General features: G+C 50.2%; 1 protein-coding gene across 6 annotated transcripts in view; it reads left to right on the top strand.

Moving 5' to 3' along the window:
• The window catches only part of Amz1 (archaelysin family metallopeptidase 1), a 38178-nt gene that overhangs the window by 8870 nt on the left and 5986 nt on the right, over nucleotides 1–23322 (top strand). The window contains exons 3-8 of one of the 6 annotated variants that reach the window (XM_006248930.5): nucleotides 292–404; nucleotides 5840–6366; nucleotides 9050–9217; nucleotides 19458–19586; nucleotides 19846–20015; nucleotides 20368–20544. In XM_006248930.5, coding sequence (XP_006248992.1) covers nucleotides 6063–6366; nucleotides 9050–9217; nucleotides 19458–19586; nucleotides 19846–20015; nucleotides 20368–20544 — 948 coding nt within the window. In that variant the 5' untranslated portion in view covers nucleotides 292–404; nucleotides 5840–6062. 6 annotated transcript variants of the gene reach the window in all.

The raw sequence follows: 23322 nt of genomic DNA, 5'->3' as shown, positions 1-23322 counted from the left end.
CCCAGATTAGCTTGGAACCCTCAATCTTCCTGCCTCAGCATCAGCTGTGGGAATACAGAAATGTCCCGCCCCCTCCCCCTCCCCCTCGCTTGACTTTTCCTCTGGTGTCCTAGGCTGGCCTGGAATGTTCCAGCTTCCTCTCCTCGAGCTATGAGATGAGCTCTGAAGCACACGTTGCTGGGAGTGTCAGCGTCCCACGTGCTCCTGAGCAGACAGACAGCAGAAGTCTTAGAGCCACTGGGGAGGGTGTGGCACCGTTTCCTACCGCTCTCCTCTCGCACTTTCCACCAGATCCCGCTTCAGTCCCTGCCTCGCGTGCTGACGTCACACCAGCACCGGTTTGGTCCCCGTGACCCGCACACCAAGCTTCTCTGGGACAGCTCCGGAGGGCGCAGGGCTGCGAGGTAGGGGGCGCTCAGAGAGCAACCACAGGCGCGGGGACCTGATTGCCGGTGTGGGTGTGGGTGGCGCTGCGGAGTGGAGATTCCAGCAAGCGCAAGCCAGGGGGACGTCCGGGTGGTGGTGGCTGCGTCCCCCTATGAGGGAGACCATGGGATGTACTCGGTGTACTTGGATAGCGGTTTTGGCGAGCCTTGGCGACTGGGATTTCATACGTGTTACGCTGGTGGTCAGGTTCCAGACAGCTCGGAGCTGGGTCCCAAGGGGCAGGGCGCTCACTCCCCGCTAGCAGCTCCCCAGGTCCAGGTAACAGCTCTGTCATCTTCAGATGGAGGTTATGAGGCTTTGGGAAAGCGCTTGAAGGATTTCCCAGCTAGGACCGGTGGACTGTTGTGGGATGCCCCGCAGTGAGAGTCAGGGGAACTCTCTGACCACCCGGCTGCTCCCTAGCCTGTGTCTGGGAGGGGCATAAGTGACCGCCAGGTGATGTCACAGCTCCAGGAAGGTAAAGCCACCTGTCAATCCAAACAGCTGGCTCAGGTAGACTCCGAACTTGTCCCAAGCATAGCTGCTTCACTGACTGGAGGGAAATTGGGTTGGAAATTTGGGGTTCACAAGTAAAGGTGGGGGTTCTCCACAGGGTTTGGGGGAGTCCTCCCCATGCTGTCTAAGCTCTTCCCCCCTCCCCAACCCCTTTGCATCTTGCATTTCCTTCTCCCTGAGGCTGCTCAAATCGCCTTCGAGATTTGGCCCTCAGTAAATGAACCGCTGCAGCTGCTGGGCGTTTTCTGTAGTCTCCAGAATAACAAGAAACAGAGCGTGATTCTTGTCTAAAGGCCAGGCCTCTGCTGGATGTTCTGATGGAGGCTGAGGCAGGAGGATTGCTGCAAGTCTGAGGGCAGAAGGGGATACAGGGAGAGGGTGCTACATCACTGCCTTTGTCTAGAACAGCAGTTTTCAACCTTCCTAATGCTGCAACTCCTTTAATCAGCTCCTCATGCTGTGGTGACCCCCACGACCAAAAAGTTATTTTTGTTGCTGCTACTTCATAACTGGAATTTTGCTACTCTTATACTTTGTAAATATCTGATATGCAGGCTGCCTGATATGCTACCCCAAAGGGGTTGCACCCCACAGGTTGAGAACCATTGGTTTAGAATCATGCCAGGAGTTCCTGCTTCTCCCTGTGACCTACAGCCAATCGCTAGCCTTTCTGTGCCTCAGTTTCCCTATGTGAAACGGTAGTGTCTGTAGCTCTGTGGGATGCAGGCAGGCTACTGGACAGAACTGCCGTATCATTAGCAGAGGCTGGCAGCAGACTGTGACAGACACGGAGGACAGCTAGGGACCATCTTGGAGGTTTTTTTTTTTTCCAGAGGATAGCATGGCTGAGAGGATGGGGCGGGGGAGGCGGCCCCTCACAGTCCCCAAAGCTTCTTTTGCGGCTGCTTTGGCTGCCAGGAGTACTTCCTCCTGTAGCTTCAGCCTCTGTGTGAAATGTGGTCTTGTGAAGACTGGCCGTGCAGGGTGGAAAAACTGAGCTAGTAGCCGAGAGTGGGGAAAGGAGCGTCCTCTCAGAACCCCAGAAGGTGAATATGGTCACACAGCCTGCCTGAGAGGAAATGCTGTCTGTGTAGACATCCGGGCTACTTGACCTCAGAGAAGGACATGAGATGGGACAGAGGGGCTTGCTTACTCTGGTGCCCAACTCAGACCTTGTCAAAACCACCTCTGGTCCATGTTGGAAGGTGAGTCCTTTGGTGGTCACTATCCCCTCCCCCCATATCCCATCATGCTCTGTTGCAACTTGTTTGGCTTGCTTTTGTTTTCTTTTAGGGTTGTTTTTTTGTTTGTTTGTTTTTTTGTTTGTTTGTTTTTTTGTTTTTTTGTGAGATAGGGTTTCATTATATAGCCCAGGTTAGCCTTGAACTCATGGTGATCCTCCTGCCTCAGCCACCCAAGTATTGGATTTGCAGGCATGACATGCAGCATCCAGTGTCTTCTGGAGCTGGTGTGCCCCATTTCTTCAAGCCTTGGTTTGGGGGTCGGTCGGGGGCTGTCTTGTGGCACTGCACACGGAGCAGGTGTCAGGGCGCTTCCCTGGTCTGGCTTCCTCCTGCTGGGCTTCTCTGAGCATGCTCATAGGTACACCACGGCCCTTGTGAGTAGGTTGCAGGGGACAGATCTTGAACAGTATGACTGGAATGAGCATGGCTGAACCATGGTAAAAAGCAAGCACTTGTCATCCTGGTGTATGTAACATGTATGTAAGTTCAGCATGTAAGAGGTTAATGCGGGAGGCTCTTGGTCCAGCCTGGGCTACATAGCGAGACCCTGTCTTTGCTTTCGCAGGAGTGTTTGGCAGCAGCAGAGATCCTGACTAGTATGTGTGGGGGTAAAAGAGAATTGGGTGCCCATGGTGAAGACCCTATGGGCAACAGTGGTTCCACGAGTCAGGATTAGAGGGAGAGAACTAAGTCAGTAGTCTGGATCCAAGCAAGCCGTGCAGGCTTTGAAACATGGCTTTGCCTTTCTGAGCCTCAATTTATTTAGCAATAAGATGGGTAAATATGATATCCACACTTTAAGATTGTTACAGAGATGGAGCTGGGGATTTAGCTCAGTGGTAGAGCGCTTGCCTAGGAAGCGCAAGGCCCTGGGTTCGGTCCCCAGCTCCGGAAAAAAAAAAAAAAAAAAGATTGTTACAGAGATTGAATGCAGTGTTGGATAAAGACGGTCTTGGGCTAGGGAGGTAGCTCAGTGAATGTTATATGAGCCTGCGGGCAGGAATAGCAGCCCACATCTGTAAGCGCAGCACTGTTGTGGGGAGGTGGAGATGGGAGGCTCCTCAGAGTTCGCTGGACAGCCAGTCTAGCTGAACTAGTGAACTCCAGGTTCAACAAGACACCCTATCTCAAAAAATAATGTGGCAAGTGATTAAGGAGAATGCCTGTGTTGACTTCTGGCCTCTGCATGTGCGTGACACGGACACATACACATAGGCATACACATACACACATACACACACACACAGGCACACAAACACAGAGACACACACATAGGCATACACATATAGATGCACACAGGTACACACATACACAGACACACACACAGAAACACACAGACACACACACAGAAACACACAGACACACACACACAGAAACACACAGACAGACACTCAGATGCACACAGACACACACAGATACACACATAGACACATACCCATCTCACTCAAAAAGTAATCTTGAGGGTTTTTTTTTCCTTCCTTTCTTTTTGTCCAGTTTTTTTTAGACAGGATTTCTCTGTGTAGCCCTGGCTGACCTTGTTCTGAACTCACTCTGTAGACCAGGCTGGCCTGGAACTCAGAGATCTGCTTGTCTCTGCCTCCTGAGAGCTGGGATTAAAGGTGTGCATCACTACTTCCCAGCTTCTAAGGGGTTTCAGAGTGACTGATGAGATGGGCAAGATGTTAATCAGAGTGGTTCAGGTTGTCTGCGATACCAGAGCCTGCTTTTTTTCCTCCTGAAGAGGCCTTCCTAGGCTACTTCAGAGAAAGGACGCATAGGTCATTTCTAGTTACACTAAAGGTAATTCTGGGAGTAGTGGCGTGGCTCAGTGGTAGAGCCCCTGCCTAGAATCCCCCAGTGAGGGACTGGGGGTGTGGCTCAGTGGTAGAGCCCCTGCCTAGAATCCCCCAGTGAGGGACTGGGGGTGTGGCTCAGTGGTAGAGCCCCTGCCTAGAATCCCCCAGTGAGGGGCTGGGGTGTGGCTCAGTGGTAGAGCCCCTGCCTAGAATCCCCCAGTGAGGGGCTGGGGGTGTGGCTCAGTGGTAGAGCCCCTGCCTAGAATCCCCCAGTGAGGGGCTGGGGGTGTGGTTCAGTGGTAGAGCCCCTGCCTAGAATCCCCCAGTGAGGGGCTGGGGGTGTGGTTCAGTGGTAGAGCCCCTGCCTAGAATCCTCCAGTGAGGGGCTGGGGGTGTGGCTCAGTGGGAGAGCCCCTGCCTAGAATCCCCCAGTGAGGGGCTAGGGGTGTGGCTCGGGGATAGGGTTTACTTAACATACAATCAGGCCACAGGTTCCATCCCTAGCACTGAAAGAAAGACAGACAGACTAGCTGAAGTAGCTACAGCCTTAAAGCGTAATTCAGAAGTCACCCTAAGACAGCATGGCTCCTGGGCTTAAGCTTGGGGTGTTGTTTGTGTGCAGCTCTGGGGCAGAGCCGGGGTGTCTGAGGAGGTGGTGTGATTGGCATCCAGAAACAAAAATAGGTCGGTGAGATGTGTGAGGAGTCAGGTGCTTAGCAGCCTGCGGGGCCTCCATAGCTGTGCACTTCCTCTCCTTGGGGAGCTGACCACACTGGGGCAGAGAAGGCAGCACCTTACCTCCCGTGGTCTGTGTTCCCCACCTCACTTGACTGCTCTGCACTGAGATGCAAAGCGAAGCTCAAAGCAGCCTGTTGTTGCTGAAGCCAAGCATGACCTGATAAAAGCACTCCCACGCCCATGTTCCAATCTTCACTCCCTGGGAGGGAGGACTCTGGTAGACAGTGAGTACCACAGCTTGTAGTCCCTCTGTCTGTCTTCCTGGCTGCTTGCCTCCAGGTCCAGTTTGCTGTGGCCAGCATGCTGGCTCCTGACTGTTAGAGCCGTCTAGAAATTACGTTCTTCCAAAAAAAAAGGGGGGGGGGTTTGGGGATTTAGCTCAGTGGTAGAGCACTTGCCTAGCAAGCACAAGGCCCTGGGTTCGGTCCCCAGCTCCAAAAAAAAAAAAAATTACATTCTTCCCCAGAAGACAGCCCCTGGATGCACACGGGGCTCCCTCAAGGAACCTATGGTTTGGAAGGAGGGCCTGGGTGGCTCTGTGAGGAGGCAGGGTTATCTTGTGATCGTAAAAGGCAGGAGGAACAGCCTCTGCCTTTCGTGAAGGAACCCTCCTAGCTTTGAAGGGTAGATACCTCTTTATATACCCCTTGCTTCTGAGGGCTCAAAGAGTTGGAGTCCCTTGGATATGCATCTCTGTGAGGAGAGAAGCCACCTCCGTGCTCAGTTCTGGGATGGGGAGATGGCTCAGTGGGTAGAGCACTTCCCACACAAGCATCTGAGTTTGGGTCCAAATAACCATGTGAAGACTAGCGTGCACATCTGTGGGCCTGGTGATCAGCCAGTCTGGTTTTTAAGCTCCGGGTTCAGTGTGAGACTCTTTCCAGAAGTTAGGTGGACAGCAATAAATTTGATGTCAACCTCTGCCCTCCTGCCCCCAACACACGCAAGCACGCACGCACGCACGCACGGCCACACCCCTTCCTAGTTGATTTGGGGAATGGTACCTTCTAGTGTAGATGAGATCATTCTGACTCCAGTTCACAGGAAAACGGCCTTTTGTCTAAGAGATAGTCACCTGTGCTCAAAGCAGTGACTGTTGGCCTCGTGTGTCTTCCGCAGGGGGTCAGCAAGCTTTCCTTACCTTGCCGAGAAATTCCAGAACAAGGCAGAATTAAGCCTCACTGTCTCTCAGTCCAGTCTCCATCTCCTGGGAGCTCTGAGCAGCTACTCAGCTACTCTGTAAGCTCAAGAGAAGGTTCTACAGGAGACCGTGGCTGTCCCCTGGGAGATTCATGGCCCGGAAAAGGAAATCAAAGGAGTGGCCAGGAGCCAAACACACACCATGGTGCAGTGCAGACCACCGCAGGAGTTCAGCTTTGGGCCACGGGCCCTGAAGGATGCGCTGATCTCCTGCGATCTGGCTCTGAAGCAGCTCTACACCTCAGCCTTCTCCCCGTCGGAGAGGCTCTTCCTGTCTGAGGCCTACAACCCTCACCGGACTCTCTTCAGCACACTGCTCATCCATTCAGCCTTCGACTGGCTCCTAAGCCGTCCAGAGGCTCCTGAGGATTTCGAGACCTTCCATGCTTCTCTGCAGCTCCGGAAGCAGAGCCTGGCCCGGAAACACATTTACCTGCAGCCCATAGGTAGGAGAAGTGGGCCGGAGTCATCAGGCACCTGCCTAGAATCCCCCAGTGAGGGGCTGGGGCATGGCTCAGTGGTAGAGCCCCTGCCTAGAATCCCCCAGTGAGGGGCTGGGGCATGGCTCAGTGGTAGAGCCCCTGCCTAGAATCCCCCAGTGAGGGGCTGGGGCATGGCTCAGTGGTAGAGCCCCTGCCTAGAATCCCCCAGTGAGGGGCTGGGGGCGTGGCTCCGTAGTAGAGCACCTGCCTAGAATCCCCCAATGAGGGCTGGGGGGTGTGGCTCAGTGGTAGAGCCCCTGCCTAGAATCCCCCAGTGAGGGGCTGAGGTGTGGCTCAGTGGTAGAGTCCCTGCCCAGAATCCCCCAGTGAGGGGCTGGGGTGTGGCTCAGTGGTAGAGTCCCTGCCCAGAATCCCCCAGTGAGGGTCTGGGGGCGTGACTCAGTGGTAGAACCCCTGCCTAGAATCCCCCAGTGAGGGGCTGGGGGTGTGGCTCAGTAGTAGAGCTCCTGCCTAGAATCCCCCAGTGAGGGGCTGGGGTGTGGCTCAGTGGTAGAGCCCCTGCCTAGAATCCCCCAGGGAGGGGCTGGAGTGTGGCTCAGTGGTAGAGCCCCTGCCCAGATTCCCCAATAAGAAACAGCCCATGCAGAACTGGCTTGAAGGAGATAGTCTGGGGTCAGCTAGGTCCTCAGATTGGCAGAGTGACTTGCCTTTTTAGCATCCCCCTACCCTTGTCTATACTGGTTATTTCGGTGTGCGCTCCCAGTCCTAGCCATGGCTTGGCCATAACACACACTGCCCTGGGCCCCGTGCTGGGTGCTCAGAGGAATACTCATTTTATCAGCTTGGAAAGCTGAGGTTGGAGCTGTCTCTGGCTCGCCTGGTGGTATAGCTGGATTCTGGAGGAAGAGGAGGGTCTGAAGGCAAATCCGAATTGGCCTCATGCTCTCTTAGAAGACACAGGACTGGACGTGGAGAGGCCTTGGGGAGCCCCAGTGAGTCCCTCCAGGTCTCTTCATCAGGAAGAGACTGGCAGAGTTGGAGCAACCTGGGCTTAGAAAACGCCTCAGCCAGAGATGCTAGGGAGGAATGAGGGGCAGTCTGGGCCCTGTGTTCTCAGTATACCCAAGTTAGGAGGGCCATGCCCAGCAGAGGGCCACACGTATGGCTGTTAGCTTCAGAATGGGGGATGAAGGGTACTGGTCTCAGAGACACTGATATACCCTGCTTTTCCTGGCCCTTAGAATGGCACCTTAGTGGCCAGTCTGGGTTTTCTTTTCTCTTAAAAAATATTTATTTATTTATTATATGTAAGTACACTGTAGCTGTCTTCAGACACACCAGAAAAGGGCGTCCGATCTCATTATAGATGGTTGCGAGCCACCATGTGGTTGCTGGGAATTGAACTCAGAACCTCAGTGCCGTTGACCACTGAGCCATCTCTTCAACCCCAGCCTGGGTTTTCTGCAGCCGTTTAGGATCAGAGCGTTATGGGCACTGTGGTTTCTGATGGCCAGCACCATAGCCTGCAGAGTGCTCACGCCTGCTTTAGAGTCAGTCACTCCATCTACGTTATCTGCTGGGTCTTTGTAGGAGGACTAGGCTAGACCTAGAATCTGTCTTTCTTCTCCCCTCCCCCCTCTGTCCCTCCCTCTCTCCCTCCCTCTTCTTTTAGTTCTTTTTATTTTTTATTTTTTAAAAGATTTATTCATTTATTATATATAAGTACACTGTAGCTATCTTCAGTCACACCAGAAGAGGGCATCAGATCTCTTTACAGATGGTTGTGAGCTACCATGTGGTTGCTGGGAATTGAACTCAGGACCTCTGGAAGAGCAGTTGGGTGCTCTTAACCGCTGAGCCATCTCTCCAGCCCAGTTCTTTTTATTTTTAATATATGTATTTGTATCTGTATGCGTTCACGGGAGTACGTGTGCTCTTAGAGGCCACAGATATCTGCTCCCCTTCGAGCTGGAGTTACCAACAGTTGTAAGCTGCCCAACGTGGGTGCTGGGAATTGAACTTGCATTCTCTACAAGAGTGGTATGTGCTTTTAACTGTTGAGCCGTCTCTCCAGCCCTCTCACTATATTTTTGATACGGGGATTTCATGTAGTCTGAGCTGGCCCTGAACTCATTATTTAGCCAAAGATGACCTTAAACTCCTGACTCTCCTGATCCTCCTGCCTCCACGTCCTGAGTCCTGGGGTTACAGATGTGCACCACCATGCCCAGTTTTACAGGGACGGGGTTGGGTCACATGCATGCTTGGTAAGCATTCTACCAACTGAGCCACACCCCAGCCTCCAAGCCTGGGTCTCTAACAGTTTTGGAGACCCTGCACCCACTGACCCATTTCCATCCTAGATCTGTGCCCTGTCCAAGTAGCCTAGGATGAGCTTGTGCCCCTCCCTCTGGTGGCCTTCCCCCCCCCATCCCCACAGATGTCCTGACTCATCACTATCAGCTCGTGCCTCTCAGCTCTAGCCAGGCTGTTTCTCTTGGTGTAGCACGGGCCAGCTTCTACCGGTGTCAGCTGCCCTCTTGTGGCCACTTCCATGCCTACCCGGAGTTATCACAGGGGGCTGCCTGCCCAGTCAGGAGACTGGCTTTTTTCACCCACAGGGCCAGCATGGGTGGGCCCATTGGGCAGGAGGCCACATCAGGCTGACGGGCTCTTGTGCTGTTAGATCTGAGTGAGGGGCTGGCAGGATGCCCCCTGCTGGACCACCTTCGAAGCTGTGCGGAGGCTTTCTTCCTGGGCCTTCGAGTTAAGTGCCTGCCCTCTGTAGCCTCTGCCTCCATTAACTGCTGCTCAAGACCCGCTCGGGACACCGATGGGCTCCAGCTTCACACAGGTAAGTGAGGCGAGCTGTGGGGACAACCTGGGGCTCTGCCGTGCAGCAGAAGACCCTTCTGGAAGGAAAAGTTGGGAGGAAGGAGCCCTGGGAGAGGGAAGGAACATTTCTGATGTTTTTTGTTTATGCAGGCGTGTGCGTACGTGCGTGCGTGCGTGCGTGCGTGCGTGGTGTGGTGTGTGGAAGCCAGAGGACAACCTTAGATATCAGTCCTCAGTAGCTGTCCACCTTGTTTTATGAAGACAGTCTCTCTCACTGGTTTGGACCTCGCTAAACTGACTGGCCAGTGAGCCCCAGGGATGCCGCTGGCTCTGCCCCCCCCCCCCCCCAGTGCTGGGATTAAAATCACAAACTCCCGAGACTGACTGATTTAGATAATTAAGACCTTAACAGTTGTTCACTTTCTTTTACGTGTGTTGGCCCGCGTGTAATGGATCCCTGGTACCTGTAGAGGTCAGAAGAGGGCCTTGGATCCCCTGAAACTGGAATTCCTGACTGGTGTGAGCGGCCATGTAGGTGCAGGAACCGAACCTGGGTCTTCCGCAAAAGCAGCTGGCACGGGGTTGGGGATTTAGCTCAATGCCAGAGGGCATTGTAGACCCTGGAACTTGAGTTTCAGGAGGTCATGAAACTCCATGAGGGGGCAGGGACCGAGCCACACCCTCTGCTCCTTTGTGGGCATGTAGCCCAGGCTGGCTTTCACCTTGTCATCCTCCTGCCTCAGCTCCCAGCTTGAGTGCACAACAGTGCCCAGATACTTCCTAGTTCTGATCATTAGTCCAAGGCTTTCTGAAAAACATTCCTAGGGAAATCTTGGTCCTGGGGTAGTCTTCCTTCATAAGGGTTTTCTCTCCCCCGCCCCCCACAGCTATGCATGATGAAGGAAGGCATGGTTCTTTCTGGGCTGTTCTGTGACCCTTGGGGCGGGGGGGGGGGGCTGCATCCTGTGTTGGGTGCAGGAGCCTAGTGCAGCGGGTGGAGTAGGGCACTGGCTCCAGGGTCTGTGTCCTGCCTTTGGAACAGCCCGGCTTCACTGCACTGTGGGCCGGTCTTCTCCTGGCCCTGCTTTCTCAGCAGGTATCTGGTTCAGGTAATTCATTAAGGTCAGCTGAATAGTGCAGAGCTCCTAGCCTACTTACTCAGGAGGCTAAGGCAGGGGGATTTAAAGTTTGGGTTTGTCTGGGCTGTAAAGTGCGTTTGAGACCAGCCTAGGCTATGTATGAAGACCCTGTTTAAAAAGTAAAAAGAGGGGCTGGGGTGTGGCTCAGTGGTAGAGCCCCTGCCTAGAATCCCCCAGTGAGGGGCTGGGGGCCTGGCTCAGTGGTAGAGCCCCTGCCTAGAATCCCCCAGTGAGGGGCTGGGGTGTGGCTCAGTGGTAGAGCCCCTGCCTAGAATCCCCCAGTGAGGGGCAGGGATGTGGCTCAGTGGTAGAGCCCCTGCCTAGAATCCCCCAGTGAGGGGCTGGGGCATGGCTCAGTGGTAGAGCCCCTGCCTAGTCCCCCAGTGAGGGGCTGGGGTGTGGCTCAGTGGTAGAGAACATGCCTAGCACATGCAGAACCCTGAAAACACTGAAAAAAATGTTTGTATAGTAGCTTTGTTTACATCAAATATTCTGTCAAAAATCAGTTTACTTCTTTTTTTGTTTTACAATTTTGAGAGTTTTATTTTATTATTTTTTTCATTCACTTATTTAATTTTGAGACTGGGTCTCAGTAGGTCTGCCTGCTGTCTGCCTTCAGAAAGCTGGGAATAAAGGCCTATGCCACTAGACTGGCCATTTTTTATTTATGTTTTTTTTTCTTTTCTTTTTTTTTCGGAGCTGGGGGCCGAACCCAGGGCCTTGCACTTGCTAGGCAAGCGCTCTACCACTGAGCTAAATCCCCAACCCTTATTTATTTATTTATTTATTGTCGCGCCCACCTCATCCGGCAAGGAAGACACAACATGGTTGGATTCTTCTCAACAGCCTTTACTGCAGGACACCTTCTTTGTTGATACAGGGAGGCTGCGGCAGCCAGCCCTAAGTGTTACAGCTCCAAATGTTACAGCTCCAAGTGTTACAGCTTTAAGTGTTACCGCGCCGAGCGACTTTGCCGCTCGGCTTATATACACAACAGTATGCTAATCTTCTTTCAGGGATTGGTGGGGCACGAGTCACCCCACTGCCATCCCAGCTACTTGTCCTCCAGAGATTGGCGAGGCATGAACTCCCATTTAGCATAGTACCGCCCCAGCCAGACTGACGTCAGGTGCAAAACTCCACGCATGCTCAGTACTGTTGTTAGGAGGGCGCCAGATTCACCTCATTATCATACAGCTGTCGCACCGCTCCCTACATCTCCCCCTTTTTTGTTTAATAAAATGACTGGTCTAGATCTGGGTGTCACGTCAATCTTGTCATTGCTCCTGTCTTAGGTCGTTCCTGACGATGACTCGGCCTTACCCGTCGTTGGGTCACCCTATCGCCACCGGGCCCCGTGTCTTAGGTTGGTCCGAGCTCGAGGAAAGTTGCCCGTCCCTGGATACAATGACCCCACATGACTGTGACAAAAATGATCTATGGCGAACTCTTAATCTTTCAAAGAGGCCAGCCATACATTGGGAGAAGCACCATTGTCAATGGCGGTCATAGCCTGGTAAACAACCGCTTTGTGTCTGGCATGTTCTCTTTTTAAACGGCCAATAAGCCAGAGACATACTCCGCATCCCAGGAGGACAATAGCTCCCCAGGCAAACATGCCCGCCCACTCCTTAAAAAAGGAGAAAGCATTGGTAATCCATGAGGTAAAGTCTTCAATTGTGATGGGGTCCAGCCTAGTGCTGTTGAGGACAGCAATCTGTATCAGCAATTGTCTGGATAGTTGCTCTGCTTTCATGGACCAGTTTCCTTTCAGATAATTTGAGATTTCTTTGCTCTGTTGAGAATGCTGAGAAAAGTTGGCTTGTAAAGGAGTAATGTATAAACCTCTTAGGGAGGAAAGACAGCTGTGTCATATGATACAGTGTTTCAATTTGTTCTTGAACTAAATCTATCCTTTGATTGGCTAATAGAAGGCCAGATGCCAAATGAGTATTAAATTCTTCTTGTATCTCTAGCGCCATTGTAGTTCTTTCTACAATCTGATTGACAGTCTCAGCTGTCTGTATTTGATTGGTCATAGCGATTGTAGCTGTGGTAGCTGCGGCAGCAGACAGCACGATGGCTGAAATTATGACTGCCATAATTCCAAAATCTCTTTTGGTTCACAGCAAATTAAGAATAGGAAAACTATCTGGGTTTGCCTCTACTGGGATTGGCACAAAGGAGGGAATCTTGACCATTACTGTGGTGTCATTGTTGCCATCTCAGAATTCAGCTAAATAGCAGACTACATCAGAGCTATTACAATTTAAAACACCATTGTTGACATTAGTGCTTATCAGAAAGAAAAAGGTGATCTAACACATACTGAAGTACTAGTGGCAGTATTATGTTCCAAGAGGTTATTATATTGAATATTGGTCAACCTGGTATCATTTTTTCTGGTAGCCGAAACATTATACAGCGTGAAGTTCTCACCCATCAACCTAGCAAAGGGGGTCAGGGATGTATATGCCCCTTGCTCATTGGACAGCACCCATTGAAACCAAGGCCAGAGATTATGCTTGCCAGTCTTATTCTCCCCCCAGTCATACTGTACATGGCCAAGAGGAGGGGAAAATTCAAATCCCGGTAGGAATTGTTTTGTTCTATGAAATGGACTCTGACATGGGGTAAAATTAGGTGGAAACTCTTGATTCGGGGGGCAAGCGGGTAAGACTCTACGACGGGTAGAGCTATTCTGTGCATAGTTACCTTGCCCTGGGCGTGATGGAACACTACAATTATGCATCACAATTAGTGTTGTAATGTTCAGATCAGCAGAACTATCGACTGACATGTCCTCGCTGGGTGAAGAGACTCCCTGGGCAATTTGACTCAAAGCAGCCAGGATGATCCCGGTGTTCATTGTGCTGTCACTTATAGGATTCAACCAATTAGCTAACGTGGCTCTACGCAACCAAATACAGGGCAGGGAAGAGTCTTTAATGGTAAAACATAAGGTATGCAACAGAGAAACGTTAGTGGCGGCATACCGTTGGGGCATTTCTCCAGTTGGCACTATACAAGGAACATCACGCAAACAGGAGGTAGAGAAAAAGGTTGGTAAAACAGTAGAATTGCTATGGACTGGCATGGGTACTGGCCAGGATCTGGCAATAGCCCACAGGGTGATCGAATTAACCTGTATTATCATTCCCAGTAGCAATAGTAGGGTTCGTAGTCTCATCTTCAGGAAGAGCAGAAGGCAATTTTCGAGTCAAGCGCTCAGGTACCCAAATTGGATTTTCTTGATTCTGCGGAAAAACACAAACAGCTCCCCTAGATCTTGAGATCACGGGATCTGGGCCACACCATTTATCAGTTAAGACATCCTTCCACTTTACTTCTGCATTAGTTATAGGTGTAGTAGCAGCATGGCGATCCGCAGCAGAGCGGCCATGCGCATCCAAAACTAAGAAATTTAGAGTAAAAAGAGCTAAAGAAAGTTGTTCTTTTGGTGTTCGGCTGCTGGCAATTCCCTCTTTTTGTTTTTTTATCAGCTCTTTTAAGGTACGATGTACTCTTTCCACAATTCTTTGACCTTGGGGATTGTATGGCAATCCTGTAGTATGTTTGACCTGCATTGTCTGGCAAAATGCCTGAAAGGACTTTGCAGTGTAGGCAGGCCCATTGTCCGTCTTGAGACTATCAGGCTTTCCCCAGGCTGCCCATGCCTCTAAGCAATGGCTAATGGCATTACGAGCCTTTTCACCAGTCATCAGAGTAGCATGTATAATATCAGAACATGTATCAACAGAAACATGAGCATATTTTAAATTTCCAAATTGAGATATGTGTGTGACATCCATCTGCCAAAGTTTTAGCGGGATCAGACCACGAGGGTTAATCCCTACATGAGGAGGGTGGTGAAATTGAACACAATTCTGGCAACTTAACACCACATCACAAGCTGCAGCTCTAGAGATTTTAAATTTTTGTTGAAGAGTAAAGGCAGGTACATGAAACTTTTGATGAAATTCTCTAGCGAGATCAACCGGAGCAGCATGAAAAACTCTCTACGAGTACTAGCATCCACCAGGGCGTTATTACTGGTCATGGGACCAGGCAAATTAGTATGGGCTCGAATATGTTGTATGAAAAATTTATTTTTTCTGGCCCAAATCAAATTTTGTAATTCTAAAAGAATTTGACATACAGTACTAGTCGACCGAATTGGCCCTGCAATTTCAAGTGAGCGCACCGCATTAACCACATAAGCAGAGTCAGAAATTAAATTAAAAGAATCATGAAATCTTTTGAAAACTTCCAATACAATTTTACATTCTGTAATTTGGGGGGTACCTGGACTATATTGAATTAATACTGGTTCTTGAGAATCAACCATATAGGCACCTACACCGGTTTTGGAGCCATCTGTATAAATATCTAACGCTCCAGACAAAGGCTCTGAGGCAGTGATCTTAGGAAAGATCACTGGATGTTCAGTAAAAAATTGTAGCAACGGATCCTTAGGATAATGATTGTCAAACTCTCCATCAAAACTACAGTGCAATATGGCCCAATCATCTATCAATGCACACAATGTTTCTACCTGAGTGGTTGTATATGGTATAATAATTTTCTTTGGTGAAATACCGAAATGCTGAATGCAAGATTTAACGCCTAATATAGCTAGCTGTGCAACAGCAGAAGGGTAATATTCAAGGGTTTTATTAGGAGAAATATGGGGATAAATCCAAAGAAGTGGACCTTGTTGCCATAATACTCCTGTAGGTTGACAAAAAGTTCTCAGTATACACAAAAGCAGATCTTCCTCTTCCTTGTACCTTTTTAGTATTGCCTTTTCTAGTCTTTCTTCTACTTTCCTCAAGGATAATCGTGCTTCCTTGGTTAAAACACGGGGTGAAGTAAGCTGAGAATCCCCTTTCAGGATCTCATAAAGTGGTTGTAAATCTACATTGGGCATTTTAATATAGGGTCGAATCCTAGTAATTTTTGAAAGTCATTTAATGTTTTTAAATGGTAATTCAATTTTTTGAGGAGAAATGCTATGAGAAGTGATTTTAGTTCCTAAATATTCTCCCATTTGGCCCATTTGAACCTTTTCAGGTGCTATGAACAATTGATTGTTTTCAAGCACCTTAACCACTTTTGTATAGGCCGCTTCTAGGACGGCTAGTATAAACATTTAGCCAGCCCCCTGGGGAGCTTGTCCAGCCAACTTAGGCTTCTAGCTACAGATGCCGGCTCCAAAAGCCAATTGAAACCTTTTATTTATTTGTTCCTTTCTTGAAAGGAGTTAAAGCTACATCAATGGGTGAACCAACCAGCATTTAAAGTTTTAACCATTTTTTTTTCTTTTAAACATGAAACACAAAACATTCAAGCAAGGAGAAGCAAAACCCAGACATAAATTGACATACATCCACAGCTTGGTGCACCAAGGACAGACAATAGACACAGAGGAAAAGGACTAGATGGCGTTCCACCAAAGGGACCCAGACATCCTACCTAAAGAACCCAGAACCAGAAACAAGCACTTCTCCAATAGGAGCCAGCAAGGAGGCAAGACGTCTCCCACCTCCTTCTGTTCCCAGGAGAGCTTCAAAAAACTTAAGCTCATTTCCTTCTTTTGCCAAAGCATCTGTGGAGAGTTCGGGAGGACTGTTTTTCTCAACCCCATTCTCTCTCTTGCCTAGGGTGTATATTGTCTCTAGTCAGGGTCCAAAGACTAAAAGCATCTATGAGAATCGACTTTGCTTCTCTAGATTTTAACATAACTCTAAAAGAACACATTACCATTATTACCTTGTCCCCTTTTGACCACTACCATTACCCCAAGTCTTTATCTTTGCACATGCTTTAAATTTCTGTGATACTTCTGAATTCTGCTTACTGGGGCCTTTAAAATCTGTATCCACCACCTGAGTTCCCATTCTAGGGGTCAATATGAGTCTGGTGGTGGAACTGAGGTGGAGTCTTGTGCTTCTTTTTGTTGCTCTGCGGGAGGCCCGGGACCCGATGGTTCTACCTTTACTTTCACTTTCTCTAAGCTGTCAGTGATGCTTTCTAGATTGTCTGACATTTCTAAGGTCAAGGCTTTTAAAGAATATATCTTATTTGTTTCCTGGTCCTGATTATCCTCTTTTTTCATCTCTGCCTTCTCTCTGTTCCTTTTATCTCCTTTTCTTTTCTTTTTTTCTTTCAAGACCTTTACTCCCTCTGACATACTTTCTTGTTGCTCTGCAAGGACCCTCTGACCTGTCCTAACTGCTCTAACCGCTTCCCACACAAAGAAAAAAAATAAAATTACAAGCCTTACCCACAAAGGATCCATTGGAAACAACATTGCTGCAGACTGCAGACCTTTTAGCCTCTAAACCAAGGCTTCCATCATCTCTGCTCACCTCCAGAGAACTTTATCCTCCCTTACCGGGAACTTTTCCGACGTCGCTCGTCCTGAAGCTGAAGAGTTCTGAGATCCACGAGGATGTCCTCGTCCCCATACGGGCCACCACTTTGTCGCGCCCACCTCGTCCGGCAAGGAAGACACAACATGGTTGGATTCTTCTCAACAGCCTTTACTGCAGGACACCTTCTTTGTTGATACAGGGAGGCTGCGGCAGCCAGCCCTAAGTGTTACAGCTCCAAATGTTACAGCTCCAAGTGTTACAGCTTTAAGTGTTACCGCGCCGAGCGACTTTGCCGCTCGGCTTATATACACAACAGTATGCTAATCTTCTTTCAGGGATTGGTGGGGCACGAGTCACCCCACTGCCATCCCAGCTACTTGTCCTCCAGAGATTGGCGAGGCATGAACTCCCATTTAGCATAGTACCGCCCCAGCCAGACTGACGTCAGGTGCAAAACTCCACGCATGCTCAGTACTGTTGTTAGGAGGGCGCCAGATTCACCTCATTATCATACAGCTGTCGCACCGCTCCCTACAATTTATTTATTTATTTATTTTTGTTCTTTTTTTCGGAGCTGGGGACCGAACCCAGGGCCTTGCGCTTCCTAGGTAAGCGCTCTACCACTGAGCTAAATCCCCAGCCCCATTTATGTTTTTAAAATGATTTTTAGACTTTTTTATTTTTATATTGTACTAAAATATTACAAATATTTTATATTTTTATAATTTTTATATTATTTTGTAAAAAGGCTTTCAGACTTTTATGTGTTCTTTCTCTTTTTTAATGTATGGGTGCTCTGTCTGCATGTACACCTGCATGCCAGAGGAGGGTTTGTAGATGGTTGTGAGCCACCATGTGGGAATTGAACTCAGGACCTCTGGTAAGAACAGTGTTCTTGGGGTTGGGGATTTAGCTCAGTGATAGAGCGCTTGCCTAGGAAGCGCAAGGCCCTGGGTTCGGTCCCCAGCTCCAAAAATAAAGAAAAGAAAAAAAAAAAAAAAAAAAAGAACAGTGTTCTTACCGCCGAGCCATCTCCCCAGCCCTTTTTGAAACATTTGTAGTTTCGTGGTTAGACCATCTCTGCTGGACAGTGGTGTACTCCACACTTCTGTCGCCAGCAACCACATCCCCTGCGCTTTGAATTGTGAACACATTCTTCTGAGTCTCCCACAATGCCTGTCTTCCCGGCTAGGATGGTCTCATGCTGGTCACATAGCCCTGCGGTTTTTACCCTCTCTGTCTCCCTGTGTCTCCATCCTCTCTCATCCTCCACTATCCCCTACTCCTTGCATCTTCCCCTGCACGGTCCCACCATCCACACAGTGGGCTGCAGCCGGGACATTCTCCCCGAAGACCATGCCCTTGGTGGTACCCAGAAGTCCCTGCTCTCTTCCCCTGGCCTGGTCCTGCTCTGGTGTGCTCTTTCCCTTGGTACTGTGTAATGAAGGGGGAGGGACTCTGCTCCTACTTTCTTGGCAGTGGCTGGCAGACCCAGGTGCAGCTGCTTCCCCGTCTTGTGCTGCTGTCCATCTTGATCGTCACGAAGGTGCTCCCAGCCCAACCACCTTCTCTGCCTCTGTCTGTAGCAGACTTCCTTGGGCAGACCCTTTGTCTCCTGTCCTTTCCTCCTCTGCAGTCACTCCCTGGCTTTCCCGAGTCTCACTGGCCACCTAGGTCTCCCTCTTCTCCCTCCCTTTGCTCTGAGTGGCTCAGACCCCTTGCTCTGACCTTGACTGTCTGGGTGAGCCATGGTCCTCACCTGTAATCACAGCCGTTTGAGGTAATATGTTCCCTGGGCCTAGGGACCTGGGTGTAGGTATTTTGGGGGTAACTGGTCAGGTACCTGTTCCCTTCTGGGCTCTTTTTGCTCTGTGTGTGTGTGTGTGTGTGTGTATGCACGTGCATGGGAGTGTATGTGAATGTATCTGTGAGTGTGAGTGTGTATCTGTGAGTGGGTGAGTGTGTGAGAGTGTGTGAATGTTTGTGAGTGTGTGTGGATGTGTTTGAAATGTATGAGTGTGTGAGCATGTGTGACTGTGCATATGTGTGTGTGAGTTTATGAGTGCGTATGTCAATGTATGTCTGCAAGTGTGAGTGTGTGAGAGAGTGGATGTGTGTGTGAATGTGTATGAGTGTATGTTATGTGTGTGAGAGTGTGTATGATATGTGTGTGTGTGTGTATGTGTGTGTGTGTGTGTGTGTGTGTAGACCAGAAGTTAAGACCTCAGTTAGGTCTTCTCAGTCTCTGACAACCTCTTTTTTTTGTCTGAGGCAGGTCCCTCACTGCCTGGGTCTCACTAATCTGTCCAGGCTGACTGGTGTTGATCTGCAGGGATGGAGCTGTTTCCCACAAGCCCCTGGGACTGGCTATTTTACATGGGCCCTGGGGATCAGACTCGGGCTCCATGTTTGCATGGCAAACACTATACTCACTGAGCCCTCTCCTCAGCCCAGCTGCCCCTCCCCCCAACCCCATGTGGAAGGTGATGGCCTTGCTGCATCCAGATCAGCTCTCATGACCCTGGAGACAGAGACCCAGGAAATGACTGGCCCTCAGAATCCATGGCCTTGCTCTCAGGCCAGGCCCAACACTCCTTGGGTTATCTCCCCCTCCTTAGCTGTTCTGAGTTCTGGGTCCCACCACAGATGTGGCTTTTCTACATCTGGCTTTGAGAGGGGCTGGTTCCAGACCAAGAGACAGAATGGGAGGCTTATCCACCCCACCCTGACCCTCTTCCTGCAGATGGCATCTTGTCCTTCTTGAAGAACAACAAGCCGGGGGATGCATTGTGCGTGCTGGGCCTCACGTTGGCCGACCTGTACCCCCATGATGCCTGGACCTTCACCTTTGGCAGATTTCTTCCGGGGCATGGTGAGCTGAGGTCCTAGCAACCGTTGCCCTGGAGACGGGATGATGTGGTCGCAGCCCACCAGTGCAGGTCATGGCATAGGTGTTCTCTCCTGGGGGGTGATGTGTATGCACGAACTTGAGGCCTGGGCAAGGGGCTGATCCCCAGAGTTGACTGCATACGGCGAGGAGGATCAGTCCTTCTGGCTGCCCTGGGCTGCAGGAAGTGCTGGGGTGGTTTCACCCTGGGTTCAGGAGCCATGGCTGTCCCTTCTTTCCTCAGAAGTGGGTGTGTGTAGCTTTGCTCGCTTCTCTGGGGAGTTCCTGCAGGCCGGGTCCAGCATTCCTGACTCAGCTTTGCTGGAGGCAGCAGCAGGTGGTCCTGAGACGTTGCCACAGGAGGGAGGACAGACCCTGTGCTACAGCGCCCTGGGCATGGTTCAGTGTTGCAAGGTGAGCATGGGGGACAGGAAGGACCAGAGGCCTCTTGCAAGTCAGTGCTAAAAGGAAGGTGGTCCCTGACTTTAGAGTGAGTGGTCCAAGACTGAAAGACCCCACGGTTCAAGACATCAAAAATAGGACCCGATGGGGTTCTGGGATCTGGCTGGCTTCTAAGCCTCCTCATGCTGTGTGGCCTCTTGGAGCCATTATGGAGGATGTAGTGAGGGAGATGCTTGGATCACCATCCAGGGATCTGTCCTTACCCAAGGTGTTGGACTTCTTCCAGGGTTGCCCAGTGGGCTTGGGGATCCCTGGGTGGGAGTTACAGGATGCAGAGGCTGAGGCAAGGTCTTGTCCCCCTTAGGTCACCTGCCATGAGCTCTGCCACCTCCTGGGCCTGGGGAGCTGTCGCTGGCTCCGCTGCCTCCTGCAGGGGGTGCTTAGCCTGGATGAGGCGCTCCGGCGCCCTCTGGACCTCTGTCCTATCTGCTTGAGGAAACTGCACCACCTCCTGGGCTTCAGGCTCCTGGAGAGGTACAAGGTGAGTGTGTGGCGTGCAGGACAGCCACACAGAGGCAATGGGAGGGGACTGTGTGTGTGTGTGTGTGTGTGTGTGTGTGTGTGAGAGAGAGAGAGAGAGAGAGAGAGAGAGAGAGAGAGAGAGAGCGCAAGAGCCAGCCCCAAAGGACATGCATGCACTGTTATTCCTGGGGGTGGGGGGTGGGTGGGCAGATGGAACACCCAGGCTGGTGGCAGTGGTAGAGACATCAGGCTACAGTGGGTGGAGAAGGACAGGTGCAGAGCCGCCCCTTCCCACCATCCCGAAGTGCTGTGTTTACAGAGCATTGGGGAGGCTCCTTTTTTACATCTCTGTGTCTTCTTTCCTTTACTTTGCTCCAAGCCGGACACCAGGGATCCTGCATTCAGAGGCAGTGCAGCCCTAGGACAAAGGGGAAGTGTATCAAGTTGGCGTCCAGAGGGGCAGCCAGCCAGGGAGCCTCTCTTGGCTGAGCTGGCGAGGAGGTGCTGCCCTCTGCTGTCAGCATGAAGTATTGCTGCAAGCAACCCCCAACCTTTATCCCAGTAGGAAGGCTCGTTTGCAAACTAGGACACTTGCAAGGCTCAGGGTTTGGGGTCAAAGGCAAATGCTGCTTATTTTTTTTTTTATTTAAATCCACCTTTGGTTGAAATCAAGTTAAAAGTTTTCAGTGCATGGAGGAGGCATTCCTGTCTGTGTAAAAACGAGTTGTTTTTAGTGCCGAGGCTCAACTTACTTACTTACTGGGTGTGGGAAGCCTCCCTCCCCGCAGATATTTTTCTTTTTTAATTTTGTGGTGTTGGTGTAACCTTTAATCCCAGCACTCCAAAGGCAGAGGCAGGGGTATCACAGTAAGTTTGATGCCAGCCCGGTCTATATAGTGAGTTCCAGGACAGCCAGAACTACTTAGGAAGACCCCATCTTGAAGCAAAACAAAAAACGACAAACAAGAAAGAAAGAAGAAAAGTTTTATTTTTATGTGTATGGGTGTTTTGCCTACATGTATGCATACCATGTGTGTGTCCGGTGTCCATGGAGGTCAGAAGAGGGTGTCAGGTCCCTTGAGACTGGAGTTCCAGATGGTTGTCAGTTACGTGGATGCTGGGGATTGAACCTGGGTCCTCTGGAAGAACAACTAGTACTTTTTTTTTTTTTTTTGGAGCTGGGGACTGAACCCAGGGCCTTGTGCTTCCTAGGCAAGCGCTCTACCACTGAGCTAAATCCCCAACCCCTACAACTAGTACTCTTAACTGCTGAAACATCTCTCCAGCTGCCTCTCAGTTTTATAAGGTTCATTGTTTGTTTGTGCGTGTGTACATGCACCATGGTGTGCATGTGGAGTTGAAAGGATGTACGTCACCAGGAGTTGAGTCGGCACCCTGGGATGGCCAAGTCCTTGTGGGGATAGGGCATGGGGACTAGTGGGGCTCTGGCATTCCAGGCTGCTGCAGGAGTTAGAGTCAGCTCAGTGTTGCTAGGACAGTCCCTGAGGACTCGGGTAGGGGACACGGAGTTAAGTGAGACCTAGCCTCAAAGCAGAGGTGGGACACACTAGTCCTTGTCACACAAGATAATTGCACATCTGAGGATGTGCTCTATCACAAAGGCATCCATCAGGGGATGTACTTTAGGAAGCTAATGTCACAGCACAGCTGACAGCAGGTGGCATTTAGTGGCAGGAAATGGGTTGATTCCTCCTTCTGACTTAAAAACGTTTTAACTCAGAGCTGGAGAGATGGCTTAGTGGTTAAGAGTGGTTTGGTTTCAGTACCTGTGTCTGGTAGCCCACTCCAGGTCCTCAGGATCTGATGCCCTCTTGTGGCCATTGTGGGTACTACATGCATGGAGTGCTGATAGATACACTCAGGCACATAAAATACTTACACATAAAATAAATACATTTTTTTTTTTTTTGGAGACAGTGTTTCATTAAACTGTCCTGGTACTTGCTCTGTAGACCAGGTTGGCCTTGAGCTTACAGAGGGCCGCTTGCCTCTGCCTCTCAATTGCTGGGATTAAAGGCGTATACCACAATGCCAGGCTAAATATATTTTTAAAAGAAGGAAAACAACAAATGAATAAATAGGAGGACAATAAACTTTTTTGAGACAGGGTTTCTTTATGTAGTTCTGGTTGTCCTGGAACTCATTCTAGTCCAGGCTGGCCTTGAACTCGGAATCTGCCTGCCTCTGCCTTCCGAGTTCTGGGACTAAAAGTGTGCACCACCTCCACCCAGTGGAAAACAAAGTTGTAATTCTAGGGACTGGGAAGACACCTTATCAGGTATGAGGATGTGAATTTGGATCCTGGCAGCTAACAAAAAGTTAGGTGTGGGGCAGGCATAAGTGATCTTTGTGCTGGGGAGGCCAAGACAGTAAGGGTCCCTAAGTGCCAGTCAGTCTAACCATGGTGAGCTCTAGGCTCAGTGACTGTCTCAAAAATCCAGGTGTTATGAGGATGCCTGGTGTCGATCTCTGGCCTCCACATGCATATGTGTGCACCCTACACTTGTGTGAGTGTGCACTCACACCTGCGTGTGTATATGTACACACACACACACACACAAACACACACTCAAAGTTCAGATTAACTGTAATCTTCATGTAATTTAACTCTTAGCAATAGCTGGGTTAACAGCTATCTTGCCAAGTACCTGTGAAAGGTGGGCTTCTGGGAGTTGGGAAGTCTAGCTGGGCTGCGACCTGGACTCCCATCCTTAGACCCACCTACTTCAAGAGCCCTCATGGCTCCAGCCCCATGCTCCCTCACTAACCCCAGCCT

This window comes from Rattus norvegicus, chromosome 12 (genome assembly GCF_036323735.1).
Source record: "Rattus norvegicus strain BN/NHsdMcwi chromosome 12, GRCr8, whole genome shotgun sequence".
Taxonomy (NCBI): Eukaryota; Metazoa; Chordata; class Mammalia; order Rodentia; family Muridae; genus Rattus; species Rattus norvegicus.
Note: the sequence above shows the minus strand (reverse complement) of the source record. Positions and strands in the feature narration are given on the sequence as shown.